General features: G+C 39.9%; 2 protein-coding genes across 2 annotated transcripts; both read left to right on the forward strand.

Annotated features, from left to right (window-relative positions):
* The first annotated feature begins 70 nt into the window (after positions 1-70).
* LOC139477020 (paramyosin-like) lies at positions 71-2,853 on the forward strand. Its single transcript, XM_071259581.1, has 4 exons — positions 71-564; positions 1,097-1,122; positions 1,635-1,808; positions 2,627-2,853. Exons 1-4 carry the CDS (start codon positions 71-73, stop codon positions 2,851-2,853), a joined length of 921 nt encoding a protein of 306 aa, XP_071115682.1.
* Positions 2,854-7,069: 4,216 nt separating this feature from the next.
* Positions 7,070-15,428, forward strand: LOC139476979 (uncharacterized). The gene is made up of 6 exons (XM_071259526.1): positions 7,070-7,363; positions 10,605-10,692; positions 11,491-11,681; positions 12,796-12,881; positions 13,457-13,652; positions 15,271-15,428. The coding sequence occupies exons 1-6, from the start codon at positions 7,070-7,072 to the stop codon at positions 15,391-15,393; spliced, it is 978 nt and encodes a 325-aa protein (XP_071115627.1). The 3' UTR covers positions 15,394-15,428.
* Positions 15,429-18,580: the final 3,152 nt, after the last annotated feature.

Below are 18,580 nucleotides of genomic sequence, written 5' to 3' on the forward strand. Positions count from 1 at the left end.
TGGGTCATTATAAAATGATTCAGTTTGAGAAGTTACTGCGTCGTCTCGTAAAGACGGAAACTGACAAAAGATGATGGAAAAACTGGGTTTAGTATTCCTAACTGTCATACACATAACAGTTGCATTTGAGTTTCAAAGTCTTGGGTCTCCAACATTCCATCCAAATCAGTTCAACCCTCCTTCAACTGTGGACAAAGAGGTTAAGAAGGCCGTAAGTGATCTAAAGGCACAAGGGAGTCGCCTCGAGAAACAGGGAGAGCTGATTTCGGCGCAGGCAGGGCTTCTGAATAAGCTGGGAAGGCATCTGGACCAGCAAGAGAAATCCTTGAAGGATCAAGATAGACAACAAAAGGACCAAGGAAAGCACATTGGCAGACTGGATCAGTTGTTGTCACAGATGCATGCATCACAACAGGAAGAGAAGTCCCGTTTGTCAAACATTGAAGAAAAGCTACAACAGATGGAAACTAAGGTCGTAACCACTGGGAAACCTGAGGTTCACCAACACGGTAAAGTCCAAGTTGGCTCTGCGGTATCAAATAACATGTCAGAGATTGAAAGGGAGTTCGTCACTGAGAAACCTGAGGCTCACCAACACTGTAAAGTCCAAGTTGGCTCTGCGGTATCAAATAACATGTCAGAGATTGAAAGGGAGATCGTCACTGAGAAACCTGAGGCTCACCAACACGGTAATGTCTATGCGGGTTCTCTGGTATCAAACATCAAAAAACATGTCAGAGATTGAAAGGCAGGTCATCGCTGAGAAACCTGAGGCTCACCAACTCGGTAATGTCTATGTGGGTTCTCCGGTATCAAACATCAAATAACATGTCAGTGATTGATAGGGAGATCGTCACTGAGGAACCTGGGGCTCACCAACACGGTAATGTCTATGTGGGATCTCTGGTATCAAATAACATGTCAGAGATTGAAAGGGAGGTCGTCACTGAGAAACCTGAGGCTCACCAACACGGTAATGTCTATGTGGGTTCTACGGTATCAAACATCAAATAACATGTCAGAGATTGAAATGGAGGTCTACCCGGTAAAGTGAAAGTGGTTCCCTGGTATCAAATAAGATGTTCGGGACTGCAAGGGAGGTCGTCACGGAGCAGCATAGCGGTAAGGTCGCTTGCACAGCAATGCGTAATTATATCCATGACGACAAAGGTTCACATCAAGGCGCCAATGCTCCAGTGCGTCCTAAGGGCACGCCAAACCATCATAGGTCGAGTCCCGTTTACCCCGCTAGTATTTCTAGGTTCTTCAGCACCATGCCCGCACTCGTGCGTTTCACCAAAATGGTAAACATTGGAGTCCTGCATTACTTCGGGCTTTCCTCCCACATTAAGCTGACACGCCGTGATATAACTGGAATACTCTTCAAAGTGGCATTACACCCAAATCACTCATTCATTCATGACCTCCGTAGCGATGCAAATAGCTCATGGTAAGCCAGAAACACGCTGAAGTTTGTTTGATGCAACATAGTGTTATATTGCCGTAATATAATTGAACTTCTGGCAAAAGTATTTGTCACTTTTGTCAATAGACATTAATGAATAGAATACCACCTGTTACTTATGTCTACACCGTTGACAACCACTCTTAATTTTCATTTCCCATCTCTCAAGGAAACCTCACAAATATTGACAAGGTGGGTCTATCCTTTGCTCTGGTTATGAAGACCGTGAAGAGTTCGGAAATGGAAGATCATTGTGCTGAGCTCGTTGAAGGAGGTCGACTACTTGTCCTGGACACGAAACAAAAGTATGAAGCAATGCAGGGTTATCTGAACAAGAACATGGGTAAGTTCTGGTAGATCAGTAGTTCAGTAGATCATGTCCTTATGTATCAAGTCTAACAGACAACTTTATTAAATTATTCAAGAACCTAGTTTGAGTATTTAAAAATACCTGGAAAATAGCACTGTCCCTTGTAACACCTTGTAAGTGTTATTTTCATCTACATTTCGGAAGAGCAAATGATTCAAGTGACAGGGAGTGCCCGGGCGGATAAACCCTTCACTGTGAGGGGCGGTCGGGTAGCCTAGTGGTTAAAGCGTTCGCTCGTCACGCCGAAGACCCGGGTTCGATTCCCGACATGGGTACAATGTGTGAAGCCCATTTCTGGTGTCCCCTGCTGTGATATCGTTGGAATATTGCTAAAAGCGGCGTAAAACCATACTCATTCACTCACTGTGCAATGTTGCCTCCTCATACTTGTTATTACCTTGTCTGGCGCTGTGCATTCAGGGCTTAAAACACGGAGTGGTTGGCATGGTGTCCGTGTACTGTGATCCAATACTGTCAGTGTAGCATGATTGTAGTACAATCTCCCCCAACATCATTGTGACACGGTCATTGTGACACGGTTACGCTTGTCAACAGCACGTCATTTGCTACCTCAAAAAAGTGAGATATTATTTTTGACAAAAACTTACTCGTCCATATAATTAATTCTGGAAAATTAGTTTATATATTTAGATATAATTGTTATAGTTCGGGATTATAAAGAAAATATCGGACTGCATATGCTACGAGAAGCCTTCAATACAGACCCACATCCTCGTGGGCGTGTAATAGATATACTGTAATATATGGACATACTTGACTTTTCTTATCAGATGAGGGGAAAGAATTTTATATTGGACTTCGCAGGCAGCACGGCGTGAAGACACATCACTGGTCCAACGGGGTGGAGATCGATGATAACTTCTGGTGCTCGGGACCGGGGTATCCACACCGTTCGGTCTGCACTGCACTGAAACGACACCGGAACAGCATCGGTTACTGCATAGGCACGGCGCCTTGCCACAGAGGGAATATCATTTGTGAAAAACCTCAACAGTGAACTAAAGATTATGTCCAAGTTCACCGATATTGAATAAAAATACTCATACTGTAACTGACTCTTGTTTGAAGAATACACACAGGTTTAATTTTTTTTATTTAGTTTTGTTTTATTGTGCTGCAGATACACATAATTCGTTGTTTTCAATACACATAATACGTTGTTATCAATACACATAATACGTTGGTTTCAAAAGACATAATACGTTGTTTTCAATACACATAATACGTAGTTTTCAATACACATGATACGTAGTTTTCATATGTGATATCGCCCCGCACCTTGACACTACCGTCACTATGGGCAAGAATTGTTGCCCTTGCATTCCGCTCGACGCTGCGTCGCCAACAACGTTTTGTGCCGTCTGTGAATGGGAGGCAAAACCTTGATTCGTGTGTTAACATGGTGATACGCCATTGCCGCACAGCCAGCCCCTTGTGTTTCCTAGCCATCCTTAATCTCTGCCACCTGTCATGGTACAGTTTAGCGCCACATCCTTCACGGGACACTTGATTTCACGAGGGCTGCGTGGAGCCGGGTTTTAACGGTAGATGTTAAATTTCGCCCTCCTGTTTTTGTACAGACTTCTCCATTGATATTGATATTGAATCTTTTCGTAGTGCATTTAATGTAATGAGATCTTGTTCAGGGGCCTACGTCTCATGGGAACCCTCATTAGATATTGCGATCGGATGAACGCCACGGTATTGTCATTGACACTTCAACATTAGCTACACTGAAGCCATTAGATCTCTTATTTTTCTGTAGTATATATTTATATGTCTACGCGGCTCAGATGAAACCGATGGAGAAAAGCAAATGGTTAATTTTTTGGCCCAGTTATAACCCAGTTTGGGTTGCCAAACCATTGTATATATCGATTGCATACACGCTGATTACTTAACAAAAACATACTGTCAGTTAAGTCATACTGTCCGTTAAGTCATACTGTCAGTTAAGTCATACTGTCTGTTAAGTCATACTGTCTGTTAAGTCACGCACACACACACTGACTACATATACAGTAAACTACGGTTATAGCGAACTCAAAGGGACCACAAATTTTAGTTCGTTATAACCGTAGTTCGTTAAAAGCATATAAACAGCATATAGACAGCATATGACAGGGACCTAAAAACCAGTTCGTTATATCCGCCAGTTCGTTATAAGCGTGTTTGTTATAAACGTAGTTTACTGTAGTGTAGTAAAGGAAGGTATTGAAAGAAGGATCACGCAACGTAATGAGACATACAGTTTCAGTCATCAGATTAACCATCTATATGGCATTATCAGGCGTTTCATAACGTCATTGGACATATCGAGCATGTTTACATGTGTTTATCGGATTCCATAAGACAACCTGCACATGAGAGGATTTGCTTGCATTTTTTATGGAAGAAAAGAGATGAGGATGCCGTGTTTGTGTCGGACCCCGTTTAATTAACACATCTTTATGAAGAGATCTGCACCACACCGACCATTGATTTTCAGTGACGCCGATGTCATCCTTTGGAGAGAAGATCCAGATATAGAAGCATACGTTCATGAGGGTAGTTCTCTCAAACATTAAGTAAATATGTTTTGAAAATATTCATCGATTTGTCTGAGTACTACCCAGAGTTCATATTAACAAAACAAACAAGATCAGTGTTGTCAATGATTTTTAATGCGTTCTTTGACACGAACATGTTGCCTTATCTCTAATCTGATAGATAAGTGTTCATGTCATGTAATCAATAGGAAGTTATTTACAAAAACTTGCAATGATTTCTCAAACGCGAACTTCGTCACTGCAGTTTGTAAGTGATGTTCAATAAATATAGGTTTTCATTCCTGAGGTGTCATTGTGTCTCTATATTTGTATGATATCACTATGTTGCTTCTGTTCAACTCAATGTAAGTGGCGGTGAGGTAGCCTAGTGGTTAAAGTGTTCGCTTGTCTTGTCAAAATCCCGGGTTTCATTTCTCACATGGGTACAATGTGTGAAGCTCATTTCTGGTGTCCCCGCCATGATATTGGTGGAAGATGGCTATAAGCAGCGTAAAACCATACTCACTCACTCACTCAGTTCATTCTATATACCCGAAGAGGATTCCGGGTTACAATACAGGTCCGAAGCAGCCCCTGTTTGTCGTACGAGGCGACTGAGCGTACGAGGTGGTAAAGCTCAGTGACTAGGCTGGTTATTAGGGTGCGTATCATTTTCTACGTTAAACTTTCAAGAAGTCGAAACGAAACGAAACAAACGAACGAACGAGTGAGCTGGGTTTAACGCCGCTTTTAACAGTATTCAAGTTATATCACGGCGTGTCAGCTTAATGTGGGAGGAAAGCCCGAAGTGATGCAGGTTTACCTCTTCGTTGAAACCCACGAGCACGGGTATGGTGCTGACAAACCTAGAAACATTACAGGGGCGAACCGGGATTCGAACCAACAATCATAGGTTTCTGGTGTGCCCAAGGGACAAAACTCTGCACAGCAAATCGCGGCGCCTTAGACGACTGGGCCACCCGTGCCCCCACGAACGAACGAACGAACGAAGATTTTCTCAAAGCGTTTGATCTTGTAAATTGAAACAATCTTTCTGATGGAAAAAGTTTTGCACGGAAAGAAAAATAGTTTTGATCAGTGATAACAGCTGTTCACAACAACGTTAGGACGCTAGTCCACCTGATCAGATTCTTTGTGAAAAGATAGAGGGTAGAGAAAAATGTATCACATCGAAACATTTTCGTTTCCGTCGACATAAAGATTTCAAGCTTTGATTGAAATTAAAAGGGTACAAGGTAATTTATCGGTCTTATAAAATGAATCTTACTTTGATATACTTTGTATTTGTTAAAATTGTAATATATGTGTATATATCATACACATCGCTTGTACTCTAGGCCACATGGACTCTAAGGCTGAATAAAGATTGTGTATGTTTGTAGTTTCGATTCTCTTAGCATTACAAAACGTTTGCGCGAAATACACAAGATTCGCGCCTATGACGTTAGGTCACGTGGTATCAAGAACACTCACTAAGGGTGCGGTATTTCCGGAACAACATGAAATCGGGTTGTAGTTTTTAAAAAAATTGAAAAAATATTTAAACGCAATATGTTATTCGTTTACCTTACAGAATGTGACACCATTGAGTTTCATATCTAAGAAGAATTGTTCTATGGCGCAAGGCTTAGATATCTACGGTGGCCCATAAGGGACATGGATTCTGTTTTTCCATATTTTGATGTTTCACTTACTTGAATCGTAACCTTTAGCTAATTAACACAATTTGTCATACAAATATGTAATAAATCATGTATAAAAACAACCGAAAACATGGAAAATGTACTTTCAAGTAGCTATTGAGTCGCTGAAATGTGAAGCGAAAATGTCCAAAACTAAATTGGAAATGTCAAAAACCAAAACGAAAATGTCAAAAACCAAAACTAAAATGTCAAAAACTAAAATGAAACCACAGAAAACTATTTCCACCGTGGTAATAATATTTCCACCGCGGTGTAAATATTTTTCACCGCAGTGTAAATATTATCACCACGGTGTAAATAGTTTTCACCGCGGTGTAAATATTATCACCGCGGTGGAAATAGTTTTCTGTATTTTCATTTTAGTTTTTGACATTTTCGTTTTTGTTTTTTGACATTTCCAATTTAGTTTTTGACATTTACGTTTCACTTTTCTGCGATTCAATATCTTCTTTACACATGATTTATCACATATTTGTAAGACAAATCCTGTTAATTTGCAAAAGGTAACGACAAAAGTAAGTGAAATATCAAAATATGGAAAAACAGACTCCATGTCCCTTATGGGCCACCGTAGATATCTAAAATAAACTTCTATGTAATGACTAGCTATTTGGAAAAATCATCAAAAATCGACCACGTGTTTTATTAAGTTATATATGAACAACACAAACTGAAATAGAGAAACATGTCACGCCTTTATGTCCTCATGTCATAACAATCCGGCGATAGAAATATACCTCCATTGTTTGCAAAGGGCAAATAACAACCAAATACCGTGGAGGGAAACACGCTTGAGTCTGATCAATGTGACTGACGAAACACATTACTGATAAACATTTGATGTAAGTGAAGTGTAGAGGAAATAATTTCTGAAATCAATCATTGGACGTGTATGCTTACAATAGACGTTCCCCACACCGTTGTCGTCACTCACTGTGTGAATAACAGCGAGCAAGGCGTCATGTCGGCTCTGTTCCTTGTCACCTGTAGTTTGAGTGTCGATGTTATTACGGCCTCACTGTGTGCTGACATTGGCAACGTGGTTCCCCCTACAGGTGTCGGGCTGCACGCGTTCAAGAAGGTTCACATGACCGGGCTATACCCTTGCGCAGCTGAATGTACATCAACGTCAAAGTGCACATCATTCAACTATTGCTTGAAGACCAGAATGTGCGAGCTGATAAGGGAAACAACGCCTTCTTCGACCGAAGGTGGTCCCACAGGGGGGTGCATGTACGTGGATCAATGGCCTACCGTGAGTTACAGGTTTTATCATTTTACCTCGCTGGTTTCTGATATTCATGCACTGTGATCTTTAAAACCATCTTTCTAAATTAAATTAAATTAAACTTACATGTGTTGTTGTGTTCTTTTGACGTGTTATTGTGTTCTTTAGACGTGTCTTCGTGTTTTTTACACGTTGTATTGTGTTATGTAGACGCGTTATCATACGCTTTACATGTGTAATTGTGTTCTTTACACGTGTTATTGTGTTCTTTACATGTGTAATTGTGTTCTTTACACGTGTTATTGTGTTCTTTACATGTGTAATTGTTTTCTTTACACGTGTTATTGTGTTCTTTACATGTGTTATTGTGTTCTTTACACGTGTTGTGTTCTGTACACGTGTTATTATGTTCCTTAAACGTGTTTTTGAGTTCCTAAGACGTGTTATTGTGCTCTTTACGCGTGTCATTGTGTTCTTTATTCGTGTTATTGTGTTCTTTAGACGCGTTATCGTGTTCTTTAAACGTGTTTTTGAGTTCTTTAGAGGTGTTATTGTGTTCTTTACACGTGGTATTGTGTTCTTTACATGTGTTATTGTGTTCTTTACATGTGTTAATATGTTCTTTAAATGTGTTATTGTGTTCTTTACACGTGGTATTGTGTTCTTTACATGTGTTATTGTGTTCTTTACATATGTTAATATGTTCTTTAAATGTGTTATTGTGTTCTTTGCACATCTTATTATGTTGTTTACATGTGTTATTGTGTTCTTTACACATGTTATTGTATTCTTTAAGCGTGTTATTGCATTCTTTACACGTGTTATTGTGTTTTGTATTCTTTACATGTGTTATTGAGTTCTTTAATGTGTTATTGTGATGTATAGCAGTTGTATAGAGATGTATAGCAGTTGTGAAGAGATGTATAGCAGTTTGAAATGGAAAGCAAATGTGACATACATGTTTGACTCTCTGTATACTCCAAAATTACATTTAAACGACCCTAAGTCACAACGGTCCGTCTAGACAGGTGTTTGTTGTGTCAGAAGACCGATCAATCTGGAGAGCCAACTGGTCAATATCCTCATAAGTATTAGTTTTCAACTATCAATACTTTATATGATCACCGTTAATTTTAGTTGTGAGCATAATACGATAATCAATGAGTGTTGCCAGCGCACCTTGAAAGGAAGGCCGGTGGATCTTGAGATTTCCATCTGTCTTTTATAGTGAGTGAGATTGGTTTAACGCCGTTTTGAACAATACACGCTCCAAAAAAAAAGAAACGCACAGGTAGATTTTTAGTACATATATTGACCAAAATGTCTGATGAAACCCCCTCTGACCTGTACCATGTGTTCCCGTGTTGGTTCACGTGCACTCAACTTGCCGTTCCATGCAACTACCACAATCGTGTGTCGAAACGCTCACACGTGTATATGTTTATCCATTTATCAAAATAGAACGTATTTGGAAGAATTTGCATTTTGGCCTCAGAAGGTAAAATGGTTACTCAGTTTCATTACTCAGAGCTTTTAATCCACAATCCAGTTGTATTCGAATATTTCTTCTTCTTTGACCAATGCATAAAGGCTGTTCATACTTTATTTAAAGTCAGTGGGGTTGAAGGTCACCTGGATAATACAAACTATAATCATAATCATTGCGATTCGAACCTACAAGAAGCGGATCCACACACAGACAAGAGACGTTACTGTCAACCCCCCACAATGAACGAGTGCGTAGTTCTTTATAAGCACATGATACAATGATGTGACGTGAGCGTTCTTCATTATCAGCAAATGATACAATGATGCTACGTGAGCGTACTTCTTCACAAGCACATGATACAACGATGTGACGGGAGCGTACTTCTTTGCAAGCACATGATACAATGAGGTAACGTGGGCGTACTTCTTTGCAAGCAAATGATACAATGATGTGACGAATTGTCTCGAGATATCAAGCTGTGCTCGTTTTACTCGTCACTCATGACAGATGCATTTTGCCCGCCGAAGTAGTTGATGTATTTAGTCGTGCAAAGCTTATAAATGTCCATGTCATAACATTTGTACAATCCATGTATTAGTTACACGTGTCTTCTCCCAAGCACATGTAAGAGTGTGTATCTTTCACGTTATAAACATTTACGAAATGGATAAACATATTTACCTCACACTTAATACTGCTTCTGTCGTCAGTTTTGAAAAATATAATCCAACAGTGTCATTATGTAATTATTTTCAGGATATTTTGTTTGTTTATTTTCATACTTTATGGGAAAAAGGGTTCACTTAAATTCCTGTAAACAAATGGTCACTGTTCAACGATCTTCGCAGAAACGAAAACAGAATATCAAAGAGATTCTGTTTGAACAATGGTCGATATAGCGTCTGCTTACACAGGGCATCGATTTGAAATCGAATAAGAGAACAAGACGCAAGATGTCCACTGCATTGTTTTCAAATATTCCATTTTTATCTGATTACCTAAACAATCGACAAATCAATCCACACTGCTGGGTTTCCCTGTATAGCAGCACTACTTCATGTGTATATTTCCTGTATAGCAGCACTACTGCAGGTGTATATTTCATGTATAGCAGCACTACTGCAGTAGTATATTTCATGTATAGCAGCACTACTGCAGGTGTATATTTCCTGTATAGCAGCACCACTGCAGGTGTATATTTCCTGTAAAGCAGCACTACTGCAGGTGTATGTTTCATGTATAGCAGCACCACTGCAGGTGTATATTTCCTGTATAGCAGCACTTCTGCAGGTGTATATTTCCTGTAAAGCAGCACTACTGCAGGTGTATATTTCCTGTATAGCAGCACCACTGCAGGTGTGTATTTCCTGTAAAGCAGCACTACTGCAGGTGTATGTTTCCTGTATAGCAGCACTACTGCAGGTGTGTATTTCCCCTTATAGTGGCACCACTGCAGGTGTATATTTCCCTCTTATAGCGGCACCACTGCAGGTGTATATTTCCTGTATATCACCACTGCAGGTGTATATTTCCCTCTTATAGCGGCACCACTGCAGGTGTATATTTCCTGTATATCACCACTGCAGGTGTATATTTCCCTCTTTTAGCAGCACAACTGCAGGTGTATATTTCCCATATAGCAGCACAACTGCAGGTGAATATTTCCAATATAGCAGCACAACTGCAGGTGAATATTTCCCCGTATAGGAGCACATCTGCAGGTGTAGATGTTACATAAGGTTATATTGTTATTCAACATTATTTGTTTTGTGTTTGCAGGACGTTGCAGGCCCTTGTGCAACCCTCATGTGTCCGGAGCTCTCGGTCTGCAGAGTTAACAGACTGAACCAAGCTTCCTGCATACACGGTAAGATCCAAATGCATCAGGCATAAATGGTTAAATACGATCTTTGTTTTGTTGGTTTGTTTGCATTTTAACGCCGCACTCAGCAATATTCCAGCTATATGACGGCGGTCAAGTAAATAATCGAGTCTGGACCAGACAGTCCAGTGATTGACATCATGAGCATCGATCTACACAACTGGGATACGATGACATGCATCAACCAAGTCAGCGAGCCTGTACATATGCTTATGTTTGCCAGTGGATAATGTTCCATGGTCGTATGCGTCTGTCAGTATTTATGGTCATGTGCATCTGACTGTGTGTAGTATGTCCGTGAGTGTTCTTGCATGCAGGCACGTGTGCGTCAGTGTCTTATAGACGTGCATTGATTTTCAGGAACGTTTTAGAATAAATAGTTTTTATGCGCTTAAATATCTCGTACACGTGACCCTATCATGAACAATTTACTGATGCAGTTAAGAAGAACGCTCAAAACATTGACGACCCTTCAGCTGTTGTTGTCGATACTCATGATATTAATCACTGGATTTTCTGGATTGCCTGGTCCTGTATTGTCTGACGAACCAGCCAACGAACCAACGGCTCAAATGTTTAGCCATTTGATTATGATTGTTTATTGGAATAATATGGTTGACTGAACAACACTATCGAGAAGAGACCCAGGTTAGAAGAGGTCGTATAATTGCGGGTTGCTTTAACCCGACGGGTGGGGTTTCATATGTTTTTGTATCAACAGTTTTTAGGTGATACTTGTTTCCAGTGTATGTGGTGTGTGAAAACTATAACTATGTTTTACAGAATGTGAAAATCCACCGTATCTGGACAATGCAGTGTTGACAGTAGCTGGTTACCATGTTGGAGCGTCAGCGTCTTATGTTTGCAAACCCAGCCATATGTTCTGCGGAACTGGCCACCAGCTACGATGTGACACTTCCGGTCAATGGAATGGTACAGTGGGCACGTGTGGCAGGACAGTTTGGACAGACCCTGTAAGTAAAGTGGTACCAGTTCAAAATCGAATAATCCGCTTGAGTGAATGAAATACACATTGAAAATATTTTGAAGCAGTTATTAAATTGAAAGAATGTTTCGTCAGCAACCTAGCTATAATTTGTCGTAATGGTCGTTAAATAGAGAGCTGGTCACGCTCGGTGGCTTGATGACAGCGTCTCATTGGACATGTGTATCGTTAATATCAATCACTGGATTGTTTGGTCCAGACTCGAAATGTTATAGAGCTAGAATGTTGCTGAGTGCGGCGTTAAACAAGAAACAAAGCATGACGTGTTAACAGTTTTTCACATGTGAACGCTTCTGTGAAGCCTCCCTGCCAGTGATGGATCGAGGGATAATTACTGTGGCCCTTTTACGCCCTCTGACAATTATGGATATTTTTACTGATACAATAATAACTTTTAAAAGAATTAGACACAACTATTTCAACTTTAGCCACAATATTGATATTTGACATATGACGATAACTAACTATACCTTCCGTTAATGTAGTGAGTATGGTTTTAAGCCGTTTTAGCAATATTCCAATAATATCGCGGTAAGGACACCAGAAATGGGTTTCACACATTGTAAACATGTAGAAAATTGAGCCCGGGTCTTTGGCATGACGAGCGAACCCTTTAACCACCAGGCTAACTGGACTTTTATAGTCAGTTAACTCACATGCCTCGGGAAGATGATTGAGCACGGGTATGGTTCTGACGGACATTGACACATAATCGGGTCGAACCGGCAACATCACCCGTGGGAGCCAGTTTTGGGTATTGCATTTGCAACCACATGACACATACCCTCATTAAAATGTTGTAAATGTGTGCAGAAAAATATAAATTTACTGATTTTCAAAGATAAGATGTCTAACATTATCAGCAGTCGTGTATTATAATCGTTTAGAATTCTTAAAATATTAAATCAAATTATATTTTAAAATAATAAAACCATGAAGAAGTATTCTTTGAGTGCTGACGAAACGCCAGAGCAGCTATTTCCCGGATATAATATCGCGAACTTAAACTATTTTTAATTGAAAATCAAACAAGCTACTCAGTTTACATGTAACCATGGTAACTGTGTCCATTCCGTTTCCAGGAAGTTCCGTTTATTGAGCCTCTACCTTGCGAGTTCACAGATAAATACAATCTAAGAATTGTCGGGACACCTCTCGCGGAAACACGGTAGGTATCCTCCAGGTGTTCCACGTGTCTATTTTCCGTATCGACGCTGCAAACACGTTTCACTTGACAAAAATCAAAAGGACTGAATAAACTGGGGCCTCTCAATACTGGCACTACACATGTAGTTACTAGGTAATATGCATTTTGTCTTAATTACACACCTTACACAATTATAAAAAACGTCATTGTCAGAGAATACCCTGTCTGCGAAACAGAGTCTGTGGGAAGGTGGCACAGTGGTTAAAATGGCGCCGTGCGCCGAGCAGTAGAGAGAAGTCGTCTACAATCGTCACACCATGGTACTGCAGAGTAATATCATGCCAATGTCACAACAACTGTATTACACAATGAAGAAGCAGACTGGGGAAAATGAACAATAACGTCTAAGTAATATTTACAATTATGTCTTAGAAGGTGTTATTTAGTATTCGATCCATAGACACTATAAACTGACTGTCAACTCCGAACATCGACCTCCAGCATTAGCAGAGGGTTTCATAATGTCGAACTTTCATAAACTCCAAGTCCAAGGGATGATACTTTTTATGTCCTAAATATAATCTACCAAATTTCAGATTTGCAATTAATCTGAAGCAGGACACTGTCCTACTCCTCCAGGTCGACGCTCGCTTCAACTCTGGGAACTCCATTCGGAAAATTGTCCTCTCAACTGGCGACAGCACTGTTCCAGCGTCCTTTATCAACGATTTCCCGTTCATTACTGGCCAGACCTTCACGATGGATTTGGTTCACACTGACACAGATTACCAGGTATTACAACAGACTGTCATAGTATGCGTACTTACCGTATCAGTATCCCTCCCACCCCACAGGGATTCAAAGAAAAACAGAGCCTAACTATCTCATGGTAATCAAATAGCCAGACACATTACGTAGACATCGATTTCTTGCGAGGTTCCGTGCCCCGATGGCGTTGATCGGTTGCCATACTTTCATTACTGGATTGCCTGACCCTGACGATTATTTACAAGCTGGCGTGATATAGATATATAATTACTGACTGTGGCGTTAAACAACATTCACTCACAGATTCATTCTTGAGATCAGCGTAGACTCAGATCACGTGTTACGCTGCAATGCTTTTTAGTAAGGTGACTGAATGTTTTCATTAAAAGATAACACAAACATCTCTTGAACTCGATTACGTTTTAAATTTCTGAAGAATATTTCACTTTTGAAATGCGTAGTATTGGTTTGTATTTTATAATTTTTTTTGTTAGGTTTTATATTCTTTTGTATTGCTTTGTATTGTTTTGTTTAAGAATTTACTTTTTGTCTGCGTTCATTGTCGTATGCACCTTCATGGAGTCAGGGTCAAACTGTATAAACATAACTATTTAATATCTCGATGGTTGTAGCGCTAGATGTCTGCGTGAGACTTCATGTTTACACTGACAGCCATACAACAACCAGCTGTATAGTGGAATAAAATAGTCGCTCAAAAAGAGAGGTGACATGAGCGTATGTATGCTCAACTTGCTTTACAGGAACCATGGTTATAGTTTGTGTACAAGACATGTATTCAAGTTCTATCATCATTGGGTGAGAAAGGTCTGTTAAGAACTACCTCATTAAGTCAGTCACAATGACAGCGCGTCGTAATACATTTACATCAAGAAGAAGACGTCAATATGGCCGACACGATAAACGTGACGGAAGAAGTTGTTAATGAACCTGTGGCGGTTACATGGTAAGTCATCTTAGATCGACTAGCTGTTCATTTAAAGGTGATTATAAACATGTGTCAAAAATACTAAGTCATAGATTGCGGTTGACTGTAACTGTCAGTCTTGACATGGGTCGAGTCAATACGATAGTGGATGTGCGTTTCTACGTTCTGCTCACTAGTGTGGGTCGTAGTGAGGGTATCCGTGAATGATCATGCAGTCAAGCTCTCTGAGGTCAAGTTTAAAGGGTCAATATGAGCAGAAAGAACGCTTTTCTATGTATTCGTGCTAGGGAATTCCCATGGGTTTCCCTGGGAATGCTGAAGAAGTCCGTCAGTGTTTAAATCATTATAAAGAATACAGTCTCGTGAAAAACCTATGAACGTCTCTCTACCAATGGAAAAGCCGTGTATCGCGTAAACTGCAAATTTTAAAAATTGTTGTTTTGTATTGCTTTGTAGTGTTTGTATTTGTTGTATTGATTTGTATTTGTTGTATTGCTTTGTATGATTGGATGCTAAACACTCAACTCACGAAAATATTGATCGAACATTTCCTTCAGATAAAATGGCTGCGTGGGTGCATTATATCAATAATACATTATACTGTGTCAATGAAATATTTATGCACCCATCTAACTATCGACCCAACATTCTTGATGTCACAAATGACATATAATATTCATTTTTTCTATATTTCAGGTATTTATCAATGGCACGTTTGTTGGAGGCTATACCGACCACAATCCAGGAACAAATCCAAATATAGCTGAAGTAAAGTTAGACGTATCTGTGCAAAAAGTGCTCTACACTAGAAATGTGTAGCGTTGTGATCTGGTACTATCTAGTCAAACAAAACTTCCGTCGGACATGCTCGCTGAAATGGCAAACTCCATGTTCCAGAGCTACAGATGTGGATTATAATATTACATGAATTAATATTCATATCTAAAAAATATAAGCATCCGTGTGCCTGCCCCATATGGTATGTTTGTAGTTGTACCCAGTAATATTATGAAATGTGAGTCAAACTTCAAGTTCAATTTTGTCAAAACATTTGAATTTTCAACTTTGTAAACCACTACCACACTCTACAAATTATATGTAAATATATACTGTATTTAACACATAAAGATGCTCTTAACAATCTTGTGATTATTGATTTTGTGTTGTCTGGGTCATTCGTAGGTGTTTTGTCCGAATCCAGTTGTCTAGTCAATTATTGGTTACGCGTGGCCTGCCACTCCGAGGATAGTCTCTGACTGCATTCGTCAGTTGCCAACGTTGTCATAAACACCAAATGGTGTTTCCATGGACGTTAAATTGTTTTGCAACATCACGTTGACTCGATCCTGCTTCAAGCATACCAATGGCTCGCAGACGCTCATTTTCGGACAGGCGTGGTATTTGGTAATGTTGAATAATGGCGTAATATTGTTGTTTTTCTCTGTGGTTGTTGTCAGCACGATGCTAAACAATGGGTATGGAATCCCGTTAACGCACATGCTTTTATAGCCATTCTTGGGTAGTGAAATGCATGGGGATTGCAACTTTTGCATGGAATGCATGTTTTTCTGTAGCAGTTGTGTTTTTGTGACTTGATTCCATACATGTACAACAATTTCGAAAACCAAACTTTACTTGTTTGAAAAATACACTAAAATATTGGTGTCACAGGAACTTTTGTTGTTGAGTATATGTTAACATATCACCTTTTAGCTGTTTCATATTTAGATCTATGCATAAAGATTCAGAGTGATATAAACCTCTCCCCAACACTGTATGACAAGGGGATGACTTCAACTTACCAATAGCCAACTTCCCCTTCATGTCGAGTTCGCCGCGAACAGCTGTAATATAGCTGATGCAGCGTAAAGCAATATTTATTCATTTATTCTTTATGCTGAGTAAAATAGCAGCAGCTCCAGCGTTTTTTGTCTACTTTCATAACTTTTGTGGTGCATTCTACGACGTCATACGACGCTTGCTTAAAAGTTGTTTGATCAAGGTTACAACATTCAAGGTCCTGGCAAACCTTTCAAAACCCTTTATGGTAGGCATGTGGAGGACATTTCCAAATGTGACGCATCATTGCCAAAACTGATGTCCGATGATGATAAAATAATGTTAAATGACGCGTTAAACAAAACTCCCACTGTGTGTAGAGTAACCTTGACAGGCCACTAAGCAGGTGTTGTATGTCTGATAGCGTTTAACCTCAATAACGTGTTCGCTAGTATATAAGGCAAGATCAAATGCTCTTTCGAGGCGGAATGATAATTTTGCTCTCAGACTGCAGTCGCCAGACACCATGCATATTGCACATGGTGGATCAGGACATACAACTGAACAAGTTGACAACAGTCCTGAACTTCTAAACATAGAACTCTACTGAACCAGCCATGGCACAAGACGATAAACAGATGACACATTGAGAACTACTTCTCATAGACTACATTGATGGATTACATGGAGACATTCGGCCCCCTGCATCAACAAGGAAATATTCTCATGCTGTTCCCACACTGAGTTAAATATGTTTAAGTACCCAGGTACCCAGGTGGTGAGGAGACACGTACTGACCCCGTACGTGACGTTTTGTTTTGATAACCTTGACCTTGCGGAGGGATATTAAAAGGTCATGCTGGGACGAGATATCTTCCAGATTTCCAATTTATTACAGAACACAAGCTCTTCAAACAATGTTCATTCTCTATTAGTTTTATCTTAATAGAGATTTATTACAGACAGCATACCATCAACATTTATTGATTTACCATATATAAGTATATGCATGTGTAAGTGATATATGGAGAGAGAGAGAGAAAGAGAGAGAGAGAGAGAGAGAGAGAGAAGGGGTGGGGGGGGGGAGAGAGGATTATATATTTAGATCGAAACTACTTGGAGTGAACAATGTCAATTTGCAAGATCACTCAAACTGAACATGCAAGATTGAAATATACGAAAAACACCCAAGCTGTGTTCCATGACGCTCTCTAGCGGGTAACATTGTGAGGTTATCCTGATAATTCTTTGCTTGCTCTGAGAGTGACCTTATCCTCCGTTTGATGTCTACTCGATGGAGTTTGATGAATTTCCCTTCATCCGTGTTAAAATTCACACGAAGTTTTTAGGCACGGACTACTCTTTTCCTAGACAAAAGGGATGTAAACTCAGCTGGCGTATTCATGAAACAGAACGATCTTGATTGCTTAAAAAAAGAGATCAATCGTTGTTACTGTCACGTTTGCACATCCAACTCGCAGCTGTAGCCGTCAATAATGTCCATATGTTGGGGTTTAACTTCATGTCCAAGATTATTGCACATATATAGCGACGTGCATGCACGTGTGTGTGTGTTTGTGTGGCTACTTGTACTAGTCCGGATTGATGCTGATTTATAGTGCTAGCTCACTGAGATACCATGCCGCAGTTTTAACATGAATACCCCACTCAGACACAGTATGCAGACTCCGAACCGACCATTCCATGTTTTATCCCCTTAATGCCGAGCGTCACAACCGTAACAACAAGTACCTTCTACAAACGTCTTTTGGTATCGAACCCTGGACCTTCCGCTCTCCGGGGGGACGCTCTCCTACCAGACCACGGCGGCGGTCATTGCATTGCAAGTGATGATACTCTGTTATCAGAAGTAAGTCACGGCAACCTAATTTCTTTGAGCAACATGTAACATAATGCATTGAAACTGAGCGGTGCTTTGAGATCTCAGAGATATCATATCGTGTATACATCATATCATGTCTTATTTATGGCCATGGCATTTGTTTTGGGCACATGGATCAGTCAAGACCAACATCAAGGTCATAGTCTGAGAAAAGGTCTAAAAGCCAAATCCAGAAGGGTTTTAATGAAGTTCACGGAAACTTAGTCGACCAATGTGAAAGATCAAGGTCATGCAAAAGGACTTTCGTAAATTATGTTTGCTATTTCCACCAAGTTGCGTTTTTTCTACAGATATTAAAGTCTGTGCATGTAGTGGTTGTGCCAT

The sequence above is a fragment of the Haliotis cracherodii genome, unplaced genomic scaffold, assembly GCF_022045235.1.
Source record: "Haliotis cracherodii isolate W230 unplaced genomic scaffold, xgHalCrac1.p SCAF_30, whole genome shotgun sequence".
Classification (NCBI taxonomy): domain Eukaryota; kingdom Metazoa; phylum Mollusca; class Gastropoda; order Lepetellida; family Haliotidae; genus Haliotis; species Haliotis cracherodii.

What these genes read in the sequence shown, in the direction of transcription:
- LOC139477020 (XM_071259581.1), top strand. Translation starts at nt 71, where the DNA reads ATGATGGAAAAACTGGGTTTAGTATTCCTAACTGTCATACACATAACA. An exon ending in ATGTCAGAGATTGAAAGGGA is followed by an intron (nt 565 to 1,096) that starts GTTCGTCACTGA and finishes CGGGACTGCAAG; the next exon opens with GGAGGTCGTCACGGAGCAGC. An exon ending in TTATCTGAACAAGAACATGG is followed by an intron (nt 1,809 to 2,626) that starts GTAAGTTCTGGT and finishes TTTTCTTATCAG; the next exon opens with ATGAGGGGAAAGAATTTTAT.
- LOC139476979 (XM_071259526.1), top strand. Translation starts at nt 7,070, where the DNA reads ATGTCGGCTCTGTTCCTTGTCACCTGTAGTTTGAGTGTCGATGTTATT. An exon ending in ACGTGGATCAATGGCCTACC is followed by an intron (nt 7,364 to 10,604) that starts GTGAGTTACAGG and finishes TTGTGTTTGCAG; the next exon opens with GACGTTGCAGGCCCTTGTGC. An exon ending in ACACTGACACAGATTACCAG is followed by an intron (nt 13,653 to 15,270) that starts GTATTACAACAG and finishes TCTATATTTCAG; the next exon opens with GTATTTATCAATGGCACGTT.